At 40.7% G+C, this 16674-nt stretch overlaps 1 protein-coding gene and 1 long non-coding RNA gene across 3 annotated transcripts in view; one reads left to right on the top strand and one right to left on the bottom strand.

The window, feature by feature from the left end:
• Positions 1–16674, top strand: part of LOC133487227 (neuropilin-2-like) — an 89682-nt gene extending 73008 nt beyond the window's left edge. Inside the window, exons 16-19 of one of the 2 annotated variants that reach the window (XM_061793488.1) lie at positions 1029–1061; positions 10683–10742; positions 12061–12370; positions 12491–16674. In XM_061793488.1, the coding sequence (XP_061649472.1) occupies positions 1029–1061; positions 10683–10742; positions 12061–12370; positions 12491–12521 (434 nt within the window). In that variant the 3' untranslated portion in view covers positions 12522–16674. Of the gene's footprint in view, positions 1–1028; positions 1062–4622; positions 5397–10682; positions 10743–12060; positions 12371–12490 lie in introns of those variants that run through there. The other variant, XM_061793491.1, reaches the window with a different exon arrangement.
• Positions 21–4878, bottom strand: LOC133487230 (uncharacterized). The gene is made up of 2 exons (XR_009791260.1): positions 4227–4878; positions 21–159 (listed from the first exon to the last, which is right to left on the bottom strand). It is a non-coding gene; the product is annotated as an uncharacterized LOC133487230 (long non-coding RNA).

The following is a 16674-nucleotide window of genomic DNA, read 5'->3' as shown; positions in this document are numbered from 1 at the left end:
CAAACTGCCGTTGGGCATGATTCTGATTTATCTTTTATTACACATCTCTCTCCTTTAGTTTGCTCCAGCATCATTCCACCCTGTAATTTTTCGATTCCCGTCCTTTCTTCTCCTGGTCTCTCATGTTTCCTTTCCGCTCCGTCTGGGTCATCAACAGGCCTTCAAACAACAAATGAAAAACGCCTGCTAGCAACATTTTGAGAGAGAGAGAGAGAAATTGTCTGTGTGTGTGTGTCTGCGTGTGAGATGCTCTGACACACAAACAAAGTTATAACCAGTTAGTCTGTTTGAAATGTCTGACAAGGTTGACTTATTCATTCTTTCTCCTATCATTTTATCATTTTCTTGTTTTCTTCACCATACTCGTGCTGCTGCATCCTGTATTGCCGTGCTCCTCTCCTTATCAATCCAACCTGTCCCCTGACATTTAACATGAAGCTGTTAACTTCAGTCCGTTTCAATATTTTTACATCCACCTCCCCTTCAGTTTTCCCAGCCTTTTACAATTGTGACTTCCAGCATCTACAAAGTCAACAATGAGTACATTCAAACACGTTTTCCACCTTTGTTAAAAGGACTGTTTTGAAATTGAAGCAAAAAATTACAATTCATAAAATAATTAGCCACATATGGCTCTAAGCTGCATTTCTCCTCAATTATGACTAATAATACTAATAATGTAGCTGCCTTTCGACTCCTCCCATCATTTGTTTGGCATTCTATTTTGACATTTTTTTTTTATCTGGGCTCGAGAGCAACACTGGAAAACTCCTTTGGAAGTGTGTTGAGGCGCAGGCCAGGAATCAAACTGTCTGCATGAAAAGCAACAGTACAAATCCTAGTAGTACTACAGTGCTACCAGAGCTTACGAAAATACTAAAACGTCCATTTCAATATCATCCTGTGTGACATGTTGAAAGCAGACAACAATGACGTGAGTGAAATACGCAAACTGCTAAACCTTTACAGCACATGGAGACAGATTTTGAATTCAATTCAGTAAATTGTCATTTTCTTTCTTTCCACAGAGACTTTCCACCCCTTGACTCCTGAAATAACAAGTAAGTTTCCTCTGGCAAATGTCTGTGCTTCCTGCTTGTTGCTAAGCTCAGCTTCAAGCCCTGCACTGGCCCTACATTACTTTGTTGTGGACATTTGATAGTATATAAAGAAATGTTTCGTTTGCACAGAAGCAGATGGAAAAAAACAGGTGTTCATGACTGAATTATACCATTGCACAGTTATTTCAAAGTTAACCTTAAAAATGTACATATGGCGTCTAATTTAAGATTCACTGCAATGTTTGAGCATGTTTCTCTGCACGCTGGTTGTGTGTCAGGTCTTCGGTGCATCTCAGTGACAAAGTTTCCAAATGTATTTTGAACGGTGTTCGCCAGACTGCTGAGTCTTCGGTCTGATATGAATGGTTTTAATCTCTCAACTGTGTGGAAGATGATAGTGAAAGGAACTATTAGGAAATGGAATGATGGGACACCGGCCACCAGGAAAACTGTTATACATTCTCACTCTCTTACTGCCTCAAGATTTTTTAATTCTACCTTCAGCCAAAGATAAAATACAAAAAGGAATGTGATTCATAATAAAGCTACACGATTCACAACATTTCTTTTTAGCTTGCACACACAGCAATAGTAAATAATTTTTACTGGAAATTGGATGGATAACGGATAGCTCACTATTACTGGCTCACAACACAATGCTGTGTGATGACAATTTTCACACATTGTTTATACAACTGCAGCTATGTGGAGCCTGAATGGTTGTAAATATTGTAGGAAATGTGTTTCATCTAAGGGTGATACACATACTGATGCCAGCAAATATAGTACACACATCATCAACCTGACATGACAGAAAAAACAAAAAAGATGAATAACTTTTGGCCTATCCCGAGGAACGTCAGGATGTGTTTTCAACATGCCAATGTCTCAACTTGGCAGGACTGTCTTGAAAAGAAACAAACAAAAACGCCACTGGAGTGTTTTTACGTGCTTGCTTTTGCGAGAAAAGATGAGACACATTGTTTGACTGCTGTCAGCACTGGGCTTTTTTTCTTCCCTTCCTATAAATAGTAAAAACAAACGAGGAACTACAATCAAGACACTGTTCCCTCAGATGGCCCATTCAAGATCATTAACTCTTAATCAGATAATAACACTTTAATCAGGGACTGTGTTCTCAAAAGTATAAAGCGTTGGCGAAGAAATCAATATATTCCTTGGGTTGGAAGTATTTACATTTGAATTGGAGTTGAGATTTAATGAATATGCAACATCAAAAGCATGTTGGAAATTGATTGGAAGGTACGTTGTGTGCTTGATTGATGACTTTAAATTCCTTTATTTTATGGAAGGAATCATTTCTCTCAGCATTTCGAAATGACCTAAGTGAAATTAGTTGAGAATTAATGTGACAATTTGTACTTATTCATTAAATCTTGATTACCTGAGGACTAATTATGCTTATCTACAGTACTAGCAACCATAATTTTCTGTTCATGATAGAAAAATCTGTTGCAGAACAACATTCCCCGATGGCAAACCGATTAAGGTGTTCATTTGTACCGCACTAGCTTTATCACTAGGGTACAGCTTAAACAACATTCCCTCATAGTGAGTTGACAGTAGTTTAAGAAATGTCCTGATGCAAAATGGAGCTAGTCTTCAACTGCCTTACACCTTTGCTCCCTCATAGTTTCCTCTCATTTACTCCCAAAGCTGCATTTTTGTAAATGCCGCCCCATAACCTCCACTTCATCTGCCCAAATCCAAAAATCTCAGCGCTGAACGCATGGCATGCGCATTTGCACGTCGGCAATGTGCAGCAACGCTTTGGCTGTTTGCATCATGCAAAACTCTAATGAAAAGAAGCGCAAAGGAGTAATTTATGTTTAAGCACTTCGCTTGCTTGTGGGATGAAGACGAGTTTGCAAATTGTTACTGCAGAAGATACCTAACTTTATAATGCACACAATAATGTTTATCGCAGCGAGGTGCAAATATTTCTGCTCACTACTGCAATTACTGACCATTTGCCAAACCAATTTTAAAAGAGCAAGATAACATTGAAGCACAAAAAGTCTAAATCTCAGGGGAAAAAATCATTTTTAAAGGTTTTTAGCTGATCTCAGAAATTGTTTGAAAAGTTCAACAGCACAAAACGTGTTAAAACATCTTGATTTTGAGTAAACCAATAGTCATAATGTACATTTTGCTCTTGCGATGGCTTAATCTTCTCTTTAAAAAAAAAATTTTTTTTATTGAGAATCTGTCACAAGGAAGCATGTATTCAGCTATGCTTGAAGCAGGACACACAACATTTACAGTATAACCTTGAATAGTATACCTTTGTCTCCAGGCCCTTGTAGGTCAAACCTTTTCGATATTGCTTTGGGTGGTCAGTGTAGTTTTCATTTTGTTAAGTGGGGTAGGTACACAGTTACAGATTTTTAACTTACCGGTAACCAATCTTTTTTAAATGCGACAAAACTACCTGCGTAGTTACTGATCTTACATAGTGTCGTGTACTCCAGATGACCAACAGAGCACACCACACACATAACGATATCTTCTATTAGTGTGAGTCCTCCCCCCGAAAAACATGTGTGTCGTAGTGCCGAGACTGACCTGTGAGAGGCAGTGTTTTGCCACAGGGCATGCAGACTGCCAGAAAATCCAAAGACAAAGAAAGAGTAGTAGTAGAAGACGGAATAGCTGAAGCTACTAAGCGTTAGCTTATCTGGTTATTGCATTGTGATGGTTGCAAACTTTTTCTTCATTTTATTGTGGTGAAGGACTTTCACTCTACACAACTATTTGTTCCTCTATTGGTGTTTGTGTCCTAATTGGCTATCGTGGATAGTCGTGGCCTGGACAAACATAAGGATTTGCGAACCTAAATATTGGACAGGTTTAACATTTACGAGCAGATGGGGGAGGAAAAATCACTCAGGATATTCTTTTAGAGACATCTGATAATCTGGCTTTTGCTCAATCAAATTCAGCCTGATTCATCGTATGTTCATACGCTGTTGCAGTCAGGCTAACGAGTGCAGGAAACTTCACAATTAAAGATGGTTGTTTAGGTAGACAAGACACAAAATCATGTCAAGGGAAAGACGTTAACTCTTTAGTACACAGGAGACAGTCAAGCAATGCACTTTGAGACTAATGAGAGATACAATTGAATAAAAACAAGGAGACAACCTGATGGTCACTTTAAGAAGTGTCTGCCGTTTTCTCCTTCGGCGAGGTCATATGTCCTCACGTGAACATGCAACTGCCGCACCCCAACCGCAGACATCCTGCTTTGTCCCACAGCAAAGTGATAATCAGAGAGAGAGGAACACAATCTGCTTTCATATCCTCACATTAAAGCAAATGGTTTAAAACAAACGATAAGTGAATACATTTATGAGTGCAAAGGCATATATTTTTCTAACACGACACAAGGCATGTCATGGTTGCTGAGCTCCAGTTTGACGAATTCACAAGGGTGTTACTCGTGGTCAATGAAGCTTTTAACCCCGCCCCCAGTGTAGTCTGCATGCCTGCCTTCCACCGTCACTGACCCAACCAGTAATGTGTCCTCCTGCCCCCCAGGGGGTGCCATGTCTGGGATGGAGCCCACTGTAGACACAGTGGCGGTGCAGACCTTTGCTGCCCATTGGTACTACCTGTTAGCGGGAGGAGGAGCCCTCCTTCTGCTGGTTACTGTAATTGTGGCAGTGGTGTTGTGCTGCTGTCGGCACCGCTGGGGGTCCACCAAGACCAGCGGTAGCCATCATCATTCGGTCATGTACCACAACAGCCAACATCTAAACCACCCAAACTGCTTCTACAACCAAAACTCCAGCTGCAATCTCAACCACAACACCAACCAAAACCCGCCTCACCCACAAAGCGAGCCAAGCCTTGAAACCATGTTGGTCATCGGACAGGAGAAAGACGACTGCTGTGATTCCCATTGTTGAAATCTGGACTGCCTGAGAATCTTGCACTATTTTGAAGGGCACGAGGACTTCCTGGAAGGCCGCATTCAGCTGAGTCGCCATTTAAACACATACGTCCCTGTCGCGGATGAATGTCGTAACAGACCGACCGGGATGCATCTTCGTTTCCGCTTCCTGCTCGGGAGGAGCGGTCACACTGATGAGAGAAGAACAATTCCCAACTGTCAGACTTCAGTTGGATTTTAATGACCACTTCTGCCATCCATTGAGAGCATCTTTTGACCTGTGCTACTGTACGTCAACCTGAAATGGAGCAGACCACGGAACACATTTGTTCTCACAACACTTGTTTTTGTTCTTCTTCAGTGAAATTCAGAGCAGGATATGTCTGTCTGCTCCACTCTTATCTGTAGCATGGACCCTGCCTGACACCTAATAACCTGTCCAGGTTTCATGTACTACATGGAAATAGACCTTTCTTTTTTGGGGGGATGAGAAGAAGTCGGTTTGAGAGACAAAAAGAGAGGGATAAAGCTAAGAAAAAGACTCAGAGCTAACTTTCCACTTCCAGCAGTGAATGATTGACTATGTCATGTATGTTGTTCCTGTGGTCCGTCACTGTAGAGTCTAAGTGTGTTTTTGTTTGGGTTTTTTTTTTGTTTTTTTTGTTTTGTTTTGTTTTGTCTCATGGGTGTCAAACTCATTTTTGGCACTGGCCATATCATAGTTATGGGTTTCCCTTAGAGGGCCGTTATGACTGTGAAACTATATTAATGTATAATCACCTCATTTTAATCCAAATACACAACACATTGATGGATAACTAGTTTTGTAATCAGCAGCTAATGAACACTGTTCTATTATATACTATTATGAATTTTATTTTAAAAGGGGGACTAGTAACAAAAAATGCTTGCAGTTCTCAATCAATTGTGGTATTTTAGCAAGAAACCTGAAGTTGATGCACATGATTTACTTTCGCGGGCCACACTAATTGATGTGGCGGGCTGGATCTTGCCCCCGGGCCTTGAGTTTGGCACCTATGATTTAGACTGTCCAAAGTTTAGTTTTTGTCATCTTAATTTAGATGTGGAAGCCATCTCCTGTATAATGTCAGACCTTTATTTATTTGTGTTTCTTTATTTGTGATATTCACTCATACTGTCACATATTGTTCCCATTTTCCTCAATTTGTTAGTGTTAATGTGCCTTTTCCGCAGTTGTCTTTCTTCGGCCTTCTGATCGGCTAAAACGGTAGCGCCACCAGTTGCTTTGGTTCAAATGTGTTGTCACGTGGACATAGACTTTTTTTTTTTTTTTTTTTTTTAAATACAGCACTGATGTGGACTACGCTTTTGAGGGGGGACATAAATGTGGACATAGCCTAAGAGACACACACTTGGCAACAAAATGTCCAAAGCATATGCACGAACACATTACAGCACATGAAATAACACAGCCTAGATATGCATTTTAAATGATTTGCAAAAAAAAAAAAATACAACCCATTGATGTCTAAAAAGTTGTGCCTCAGTGTTTAATGGACATTTGCCTCCTATGGGTGACTTCAAGCCTGTTTCTGCATCTTTGTGTGATCAGTGAATGAAATGAACCAAAAAAAGAGAATTCTATACATCTTTGACTGTCTGAGGCTGCAGATATTATATTTACACATTGTTGTCGGTGTTAGGTTGATTAATTGGTTGGTAAAGGGCAAAACGTTTTGCTTTTTCTTCATTCGATGAGACCAAGCATACGCTGTGACCTTTGTACCTCCCGAGCCTTTAAGCCTTTATCTTAAAACTTTGTTGACACTTTTATGATCATATTTTCTTACTGATTATATTAGATTAACTCCAGAACTGTTTTTAACTTCTAAATTCTTATTATTATTGTACAGCCCGGTAAAGTAGGAGGATTTGGTCTCACTTTTCAGGATCAGTAGATGTCACATTTCCGTTAAACAAACAACCCTATAACTTTCAAACGATGATGCAAGACAGTTGAATTTTTATTCAAAGAAACCTATTGACTTTGAATGTTCATCCATATTTTGCGTGTGTGTGTGTGTGTTTTTTTTAGCACTTACGGTACTCGCATTTTCAATTATATTTCTACACCGGTGATCACTGATAGCGTTCCACGCTTTAGTTTTCCAGTGATTTGGATGTTTTACACTTATTGTAAAAAATCTAAATACACTCCCGTGTTAACAAAAACATGAATCTTCACAGTGCTAGTCTAATGTGCCTAAACTGTATGTACTGTAACGTCCACAATCTATAAAGTCTTAAAAGACTTTTGTTGATGTCAGAGGTTGTAACAGCTAACGTTTGTCCTTCATTCACCTGAAATCTGGTCGGTATAAAATCCTGTTTTTTTAAAACCTTGTTTATACTGAAATGTGCTGTATCCTGCAATAGTTGTTTGGGGGGTTTTCAAGATTTTCCAGCTGCGCACCACCTTGTGTTGTGTTTTCTCCCAACATCATTATGTTCATGCTTGAATCCCTTGGCCTTTTTATTAAACCCTTCTGTTCTTATTCCGCTTCTTCCCCCTGTGCTGCAAATCCTTCCTGTATAAAACACGGGAGAGAAAATAAGAGGCAAAAATCTCTCAGCGGCGAAGGGCCCATTAAGAGAGATGGCTTTTCCTCCAAAGAATGGAGCTAGATGAAAGCAGAAGAGAAACTGCTCTCTTTGCTTTGCTAAAGATAGATATTTTTTTCCATTTTTCATGGAGGACTAACAGGGAGGCAGTTTGAGGTTTGGACTGAAGGAAGGAACGAGCTCAAAGAGGAGGGCAGCTTGTTTGAAACACAAAAGGCCATAAAAAGACTGGCCGCAAAGGACACACACTGTTCGCACTCGCACTTCAGCAACACACCGCAGCTATTAAATCTATCGTATTAAATCAGGATTTTACACAGTGTCAAACTCTGCGGATGCTGCATTGGGCCAGTGTATGTCATAAAAAATGCAGTTTTGGGCTTGTTTGAGTTATTTGGATTTTTCGGCCATGTTCTCCTGCATCCTTTCAGATTGGTTCATCGACCCGTCGATGATTTACACGTAATATAGCCTTGGAGCGCCCCCGTGCCATAACCCGATCAATACCGGTCTGAAATTCAAATGGAGGAATGATCTATGGGCCATATTTATGTTACCTTAGCCGTGCAGTTTTCGCTTTCCTGCATTCAACTTTTTTTTGCAAGGTTTAGCAAATGTGATGCCATTTTTCAGTGCTTTGAAATCAATCTTCCATTTTTCAATCACAGACCACTCGGAAATCCTTTAAGATTTCTCATTTGTTAATGGAGTTGATTACTTCGATTAAAAAAAAAAGAAAGAAAAGAAAAAAAAACCAGTAGTAAGCATTTCTGGCCCTTCAGCGAGCCTATTTCTCTTCCTCCAACCCGCTGTCGTGCATGATGCCAAACAGCTACAGTATTTCTGAATGCCTTTGCCAGATAAAAGTTTTCCTCGTATTCTCTTCTTCTGTCTTCACTAATTGGAGCCGCGGGGAGGTTGAAGCTGCTTCCACACCACTGTGTGGAGTGCGCTCAGGGTGGAAGCCTGACAGGTTTTAGAAGCCATCATTAGTGAGCGTTCAACAGTCGCCCCAAGTGTGTCCGAACAGCTTCACTTTTGAGTTTTGTTGTCCCACTGTACAGTAGTATTGCTGCTACTGTACCCTCATTTTGATGAACTCTTTATTATATCAGGCAGTCCTCCCGAAAGTTACACATTTAAAGGTTGTAATTAAACATTATAATTAACCATTACGCGCTGCTCATCAGTGTAATCATCGTTTATCTACTCCAGTGTGCACTTTTCCTTTTTTTTGGTTTTTAAATCTTTTTATTTATTATTATTTTTTTAAACTCCACTGTGTTAGCGCTGCACTTTGTTGACTTTCTTGTTACAACTACAGTTTGAGTCACTTTTTGACATTTTGGGAAGTTTTAGGAGCTTTGATTTTGGAATTAAGCGCTTCTATCTCAACTTTTTACATTATTGTACGTTCACATTTGGTGACTATTCATCCATGTTGTCTCAATGTCTTTAATGATCCTAATAAAAACATTTCTGTGCATCTTCAGTACCTATAACGCTGTAATGGGGTATTTTCTTTGTCCCACCACTTAATGTCACTTGTACTTAGTGGAATGGTTAATATGCTGTGTACTTACCAATATAATCTTTCAAAAATGCAGTTCCTTTTGGGTTTACATGCAATGTTCCGATCATGTTTATTGAGCTACAGCAGGAGTGGGCATACTTTTTATACTCAAGGGCCACATTTCATTTTTCAAACAGACAGATCTGAATTTGATGTATGTAAAATTGTTCATTTAAATAATAGTAATTCATTCTCATTTTAAATTCATTCTCAATAATTTAAGAAAATAAATTGTTTAATGTACAGAATTTTTTTTTAAGTGCTATTTTTTATTTTATTGCTAATGTCAGTTATATTAATTATGTAATGTGTTAAATGAAGAGGAAATGAATGAAAAATGAATGCATACATTTTGATGAAGCAATTGTAGGAAAAATGGCTAAATTAACGGCAACAAATCTTAAAGGACTCTTGATAAAGTTTACACGTAAAAAAAAAAAGTAAATGCTCGCTGAGCCAAAGTTGAGTATACTGAAGACATTTGGCTTTCAGATTAAAAGTTGAATGTGAAACAAAAGCCAGACTGTTGCATTCTTCATTTGAAATGTTTTGGCCCATTGTGGTGTTGCATGATGAAGCTTCTCCCAATAAATGTGGATGCATTTTTCTGCTTTTTTCTCATATTCATCTTTTGATCTGAAACCCAAATGTCTTCAGTATACAACAAAAACAAAGGAATTGACCTCGCCGTTCCAGTACTTTTGGAGGGGACTGTACCAGAAACCGCTACTGCCCGCAGGCCATACTTTGCCCACCCCTGAATTCTACACTGTATAGCAATCCTTGTCCCTATTAATTAAGTTAATTCCAGAGGTGTTTGCAGCGGTGGGAAGATACTTCCGCTAACACATTCATCACAGGCTTCTGGAACAGTGCTCTTATGTTTACCGCTGCGCACTTTCTTCTCACTCTCCACAGTTGACAAGACTTTATTAACGTATTTCTGATTTCCTGCTTTGCGGCCATCAAGAAAGCCGCTGAAATGCGTTCTTATACAAATATCCTGAGTTGGAATAAGAATGGGGATTGATGTTTTTGCCATTGTCATTTAAAGCCATAGATACCGTACTTTTATTTGGTTAATGACACAGTGGGGACGTTTTTACCTATTTAAGAAAAAACGCATTTTAATATTGTCTTATAGGGGCGGGGGAAAGACCTTATCTTATTGAAAGGAAGCTCTGTTTTATTTTATATTCATTTTATTCCTCTCATAACTGAAGTGAATTACTTTTGAAAATCTATTTTGCTTGTCAGCCGCATGTCTACGAAACCTTCATTTCTGTTTGTCTCGGTGGTAATATATGGCTTTCGTTAACAAAACCTGAATGGAAGTGTACAAGTGTGCTTTAAAGATTCATGTCCACGTGTAGGTAATAAAAGTGATATTTTGTGTTTGTTTTAGTTTCTGCCTTCTTACGGGTAGAATTGCATCTGCAAATGTTACTTGCATGCTGAGACTGATCTTTTATGTGGACTCTCAGTGCTGCGCTAAACGATACGACTACTCTCTCGTGTGTTTGTACAGATCCCAGGCCAATGGATTTCGGAAAAGATACCGACTTCAGCAAACCCTCTGTGAATGAAGGTGAGCTTTCTCCACCTGAGGCCATACAAGCTGTTTTAAGTCAAAGTGAGAGAGCGGAGCGAGAGGACGCACGCCCGTGGCTCTGCCTCGAGTCCTCAACAAGAAAGAAAGCAAGCCTGTGTGACAGTGACAGACAGACAGATTTGACAGAAAATGAAAGTGAGAGTGTGACGGAGCACAGCAAGTGTGCGTCTCATGACAGCCACGCATCCTACTCTCACTCACATCCACTGTGCGTATCTGTCAACTATATGGATGGATCATCCGTGTCAGAACAATTTTCCTACATGTGCAAGTCATTTCTTTGTGCTAAATGTGGCACCAAATGACAATATCTGCGCGCAAAGCCACACACATAAATGTTTCCGTGGTGCCTAAAACCCGATACTGTGAGCATGTGTTCCACGCAGATGGAGAATCCAAACAATTAGGCTTAAGGGCCATGTACGAGTACTCGCTTTGTCCTCACTAGTAAGACAAATCAGTGCACTAGTAGATGAACTATCTACACTGAGCGAGCCAGCCGAAACGCTTCTTATTTGGTGCCTTAATGCTTACAACAATAAAGTTATGAATCACAGGCAGAACATTTGACTGTTTTACAGTACTTTGTTCAAAATCTGCAAAAATTATTATTTTATTATTATTATATATATATATATATATATTTTGCCAATTTTTTCATTTTATATTTTTTGTTTGAATATTTCTATCGCCGGCACGGTGGACGACTGGTTGTTGTTAGAGCGTCTGCCTCACAGTTCTGAGGTCCGGGGTTCAATCCCCGGCCCCGCCTGTGTGGAGTTTGCATGTTCTCCCCGTGCCTGCGTGGGTTTTTTGTCCGGGCACTCCGGTTTCCTCCCGCATTCCCAAAAACATGCGTGCGAGGTTGATTGAAGACTCTAAATTGCCCGTAGGTGTGACTGTGAGTGCGAATGGTTGTTTGTTTCTATGTGCCCTGCGATTGGCTGGCGACCGGTTCGGGGTGTGCCCCGCCTCCCCCCGAAGACAGCTGGGATTGGTCCCAGCAGCCCGTGACCTTAGTGAGGAGAAGCGGTAAAGAAAATGGATGGATGGATGGATATTTCTATCTTTGCCTTATGTTATATAATGTGTTAATGTGTAAAACCCCCCAAAAATCGGCTGATTCGAAAAGAACTAATATCATCTGATTAATCTACCCTACTAAACGTGATCATGTTTGTCCATTTTAATACATTTCATTACGTCCATTGCGTGTCGAGGTACATGGCTGTCCAATGTTAATTGCACTTTGGGACGCAGCATTGTTTTTCACCCGTGTATTCTTCTCCCGCAGAATATTTATTTCCCGGGTGGCCGTCCTCCTTCTCCACGCCGGCCTCGGCCGACGCGGACCCCTCCTCGGTCACCCTGGTGTCCGAACGGGACAAGGACAACGCCTGGCTGTACACCCTGGACCCCATCCTGCTCACCATCATCGTAATGAGCTCTCTGGGCGTCCTGCTGGGCGCCGTCTGCGCCGGGCTGCTGCTCTACTGCACGTGCTCGTACGGTGGCCTCTCGTCGCGCTCCTCCACCACGCTAGAGAATTACAACTTCGAGCTGTACGACGGCATCAAGCACAAAGTGAAGATCAACCAGCAGAGGTGCTGCTCGGAAGCCTAAAGAAAGGACCGCCAACCTTCGCAACTTGTTTTTATTTTATATGAAGAAATGTGACGAAGAAGCACTGTGTGTTTTATCTTTGCTTGGATGTTGTGTGCCAGGAAGAACTGCGATTCACCTTCAACGCTGTGAGGCCAAACCTGAGGGTGTACGGTCCCAAATCTCCTCCGCCTGTAGGAGAGCGCCTGCTTGCTTCTGATGAATGAATGATGGAATGAATATGAGAGACAGATGTATCTTTGAATATTGACCCACTGGAAAGACGCGAAGGAGAAGGGGAACACGAGCACCTGCGACAATCTGAACACGGAGGCCTCAGATGGCAGGTTCCAAAGGTGACGTGACCATTCGTCTGAGTGGGTTTACCATGATTTAGTACCAAACGAAAAGGCAAAACGAAGTCAAATAATGTCCTCATCCGGAAGATGGAGAAAAGAGATGGCATGCTGAAAGCTGAAGTGGGTACTGAAATCAACACATATCAAGCGAATGCCTTTGTCCTAAAGAACTTTAACAGATATCAAATGACTTTATGGGGAATTTGGGGTTTGTTTTGTTTTTTCAATTTTCAGTATGAGTTCTGTTTGTTTGAAAAAGTCCATTAGCTTGCCATAGGCTTGTTTTTTGCACCCTTGGTGTGCGCATTGTGAAACCAGTGGCATAGAAGAGTAACGGTAAATGTTTTTGTTCAGTTTTAGACTTGGAGGGAAAGGTTGCATTTGTAGAGCATTTTTTGACTTGATTTAGCATTGTGTTGGAATTTCTTTGGTCTTAACTTGGCACATTTTCCATGACTCTAAATGAAGACAGATACAAGCAGATGGAAAGTCTCAAATCTAACACGATGTTATGGAGCTGTGCTTTAGATTCTATAGTTTGTCTATATACTATATATACAGTATATGTATATTTTGGTTTTTCGGACTGTATGATGACACTGTGTGAACTAAATGTCAATGATGTTTTTTTATTGCAACCTATGGATTGCCAAAGAGCTGCGTGTCCGTGCACGAGGGAGCAAAGGAGCGTCAAAGAGAGGGAAGAGCAGGACGAGAGCGGAACCTTTCTTGGACACACAATCGAGCCTTAAGCTAATTGCAGAAAACGAAAAGTGCTGGGCGGACGGAGAGATGATGTCATGTTTACACACAGGACGAGAAACCTTTGTCACTAATTAGCCTGCACCACGTATCCAACAAGTGAGCTGGAGCCAATCCCAGCTGACTTGGGGCGAGAGGCGAGGTACACCCTAGACCGGTTGCCAGCCAATCACACGGCACACATGTAGACAAACAGCCAATCACGACGGGCAATTTATAGTCTTCAAGGAACCCAACATGAATGCTTTGAGAATGAGGGAGGAAGCTGGAGGACCCAGAAAACCCACACAAGAACGTGCAACTCCACACATGGAGGCCAGAGTTGAACCCCCAACCTCACAGCTGGGAGGCGGTTGCTGTCCAGTCAATTCACGTGGACACAAATTAATTTTGCATGACAAGGAAATGTTGTATTCAAAATATTTTGGATGAAAATTGAATCTCATGAAGGTCTTTTTAAAGTGGCACTAAGCAGGCCAAAAAATGTCGTACATTTGACACACCATAGAAAAGAGGGATGTTAACAAGCCTGCCAAATTTCAATGAATTCACAAAAAAAAAAAATAATAAATTGCCAAGTATATAAAATCAGGTTTCAAAACTTGAATAATAAGGGCCACCTCTCAGCTCTCAGATGCTGTGGGCGTGCGCCAGAAGGAAGCAAACATACTGAGGGGGTGATAGCTTATACGATGTAAAATCACGAAAGGAGGCTCAACTTCAAAATTGAAGGGTGATTGTGGACTATAATCGTAAAAAAGGAGCACACAAGTCAACTTACCCTCGTCCCTCGTTGTCGGTGACATAAGGTCACAGCCGAACACGGCACCTGACGACAGCGGGACGGTAGGAGGAAGCCCAGGTAGTTAGACAGTTGGCACTGCCCCGTTCACTAGTTCATCAAGTTACCCACGAAGCCATGTTGTCTCTGGGCAGAGTTTACAAAAGTACCCGTCGTAAAATGCGCGCTGCTGAGTCAGCCGGTGGCGGTGATGTTCATCACGCCATCTTCGTGTGTCTTTACAAAGTCAAGCCATCGCTTTTTGATTTCCTCGCTTTTTTGGGAGCTTAACAAAACATCACCGAGTGTTTCTGTAAATTGAGGCATCCAGTGAAGATGCATTTTCGGGGTGCAGCCAATGTTAGCTTGCTAACTGCAAGCTCGAGTGGTAAATGGGCCTTGTTATGGAAGCTAAGCACAGCTAACTCACAACTGAGCGCAGCCAAACGACATGATATCACTTTGTACTGGAAAATATATCACGGGGCTCTGTTTTAGCCACACCCACAAAATCAGCAAAATTCAAACAGTGAAAAAGATGCTTAAACTATATCTCAACAATTCAGCACTATATTGTTAGAAGTCTTTGCAGCTGTTTCCAGCACTTCAAAGATATTTAGTGTCTTTAGAAACAAAACACCGATATCTGCTTAGGGCCCCTTTACGGTTGAATAACAAGGGTCGGCAAAGTATGACCCGGGGGTCAGATCCAGTTCGCCAAATTATTTTCTGTGGGCCAGTAAAGCAAATCATGTGCATTTACTTCATGGTTCTTGCTCAAATCTGTACCAAAAATTGCAAAATGGCTTTCACTTTTAATAATGTTGAGATATTGCAAGCATTTTTGGTCACCCAAACTCCTTTTAAAACAAATTGCTTAATACAGTCGCTGAACAAACTTTACTTCAGATTTCAAAGCTATTATTAATGTTATTTTATCCATCAATTTGGTGTCTATATGTAACAATATGATGAGGCGATTATACATTGAAATGGTTTCCATGATCATAACGGCCCTCTGAGTGAAATGTGGCCTGCGTCAAAAATGAGTTTGAAACCCCTGACTTATTCTATCAATGGACAATTTGGTTGGTTTTGAAAAATTGCTGAATTAACATGTTTTTATCAGTATTTTTCTTTTCATTTTATTCATTTATCTAAATACGTTGTTTATTGCTTCATTGTAAATGATAATTAAAATAAACAATTTGCATATCGCCGCGTCGGTCCGAAACCGCCTGTGTCCAAATTTGGTCACGTTGATATTTTTCACAAATCAATATTTCTTGGAAAATTGTCAAACCCCACGTGGGTGTGTTATTATTATTATTATTATTATTATTTTATTTTTTTACAAATGATTGAATCTAAAGTGTTGAAAACAATCATGCTGTTTTCCTGAAAAATGATGGTTTTGGAGATGCAAGGTTTCCGCCTGACGCCAGTAATATCCATTTATTAAATACATTTTATTACCCCAAAAAATATTTGAATTATAACAAAAATGATTCTAAATACTAAAATGAAGCATGAATTCTTTTGATTTTATTTTTTGAAATACATACACATTTTAACTTGAATGAGCTGGCCCATTTGTCTGTTTTAAAAAGCAAATGTGGCCCTCGAGAGCAAATGTTGGCCCACCCCTCTTCTTGAAGATTCCCCAGTCCAAATCCAAGCATGTGAACTTGTCAAGTGTATGCACTGACTTGGCATTTCCCATTCCACTCCTGAGTGTTTCTATACGTCGGCCGCATTATACTATTACAGCATATTGTTCCTCGGTTCAAAGTGATAACCTTTTTCACGACGGCGCCGTATGAGCGCAGCAGGAAGTCATTGCGCTGGTTAATGTTCAATTTCCTCGCACGCGAAAAATGCGGTGCGCGTATGACAAACGAGGAGGATTCCGCGCATGTAAACACATCTGACCATATGCTGGTGGCATGTGAGGACGAGGATGTCTGCCGGACCACAGAAAACCAGGATCGAGGCTGGAATTATTTGGGGTTTTCCTTTGGGAATTTGCTTATTAATTATTTTGGAAGCTCAAAGCGTCTCTTTTTTTGTTTTGCCTCTCCGAGCTACACGCATTGGCCACGATGGAACAAGTGTGCTTATTGGACTGGTTTCCAAGTGCCTTGGAGCATGCATTATCTCTCTCCTTCTCTCACGATGGACTTGACATCGCTCATGACGGACTATGCTGATGTGGAGACAAACAGTTTCGTCTCTGGGGTCCCGGATAGTATTCCCTCCTCGGTCTCGATGGACACACACACACACACACACACACACACATGGCACTGGCCAGATAAGTCAAACTGTTGTTTGTAGAATTTGTACAGAGAAATGTCTTTTTTTAATGTTATTATTATTATTTAATAAAGGCTAAACAACCGAA

The sequence above is a fragment of the Phyllopteryx taeniolatus genome, chromosome 12, assembly GCF_024500385.1.
Source record: "Phyllopteryx taeniolatus isolate TA_2022b chromosome 12, UOR_Ptae_1.2, whole genome shotgun sequence".
Classification (NCBI taxonomy): domain Eukaryota; kingdom Metazoa; phylum Chordata; class Actinopteri; order Syngnathiformes; family Syngnathidae; genus Phyllopteryx; species Phyllopteryx taeniolatus.
This window is presented reverse-complemented; position numbering and strand designations above follow the sequence as displayed.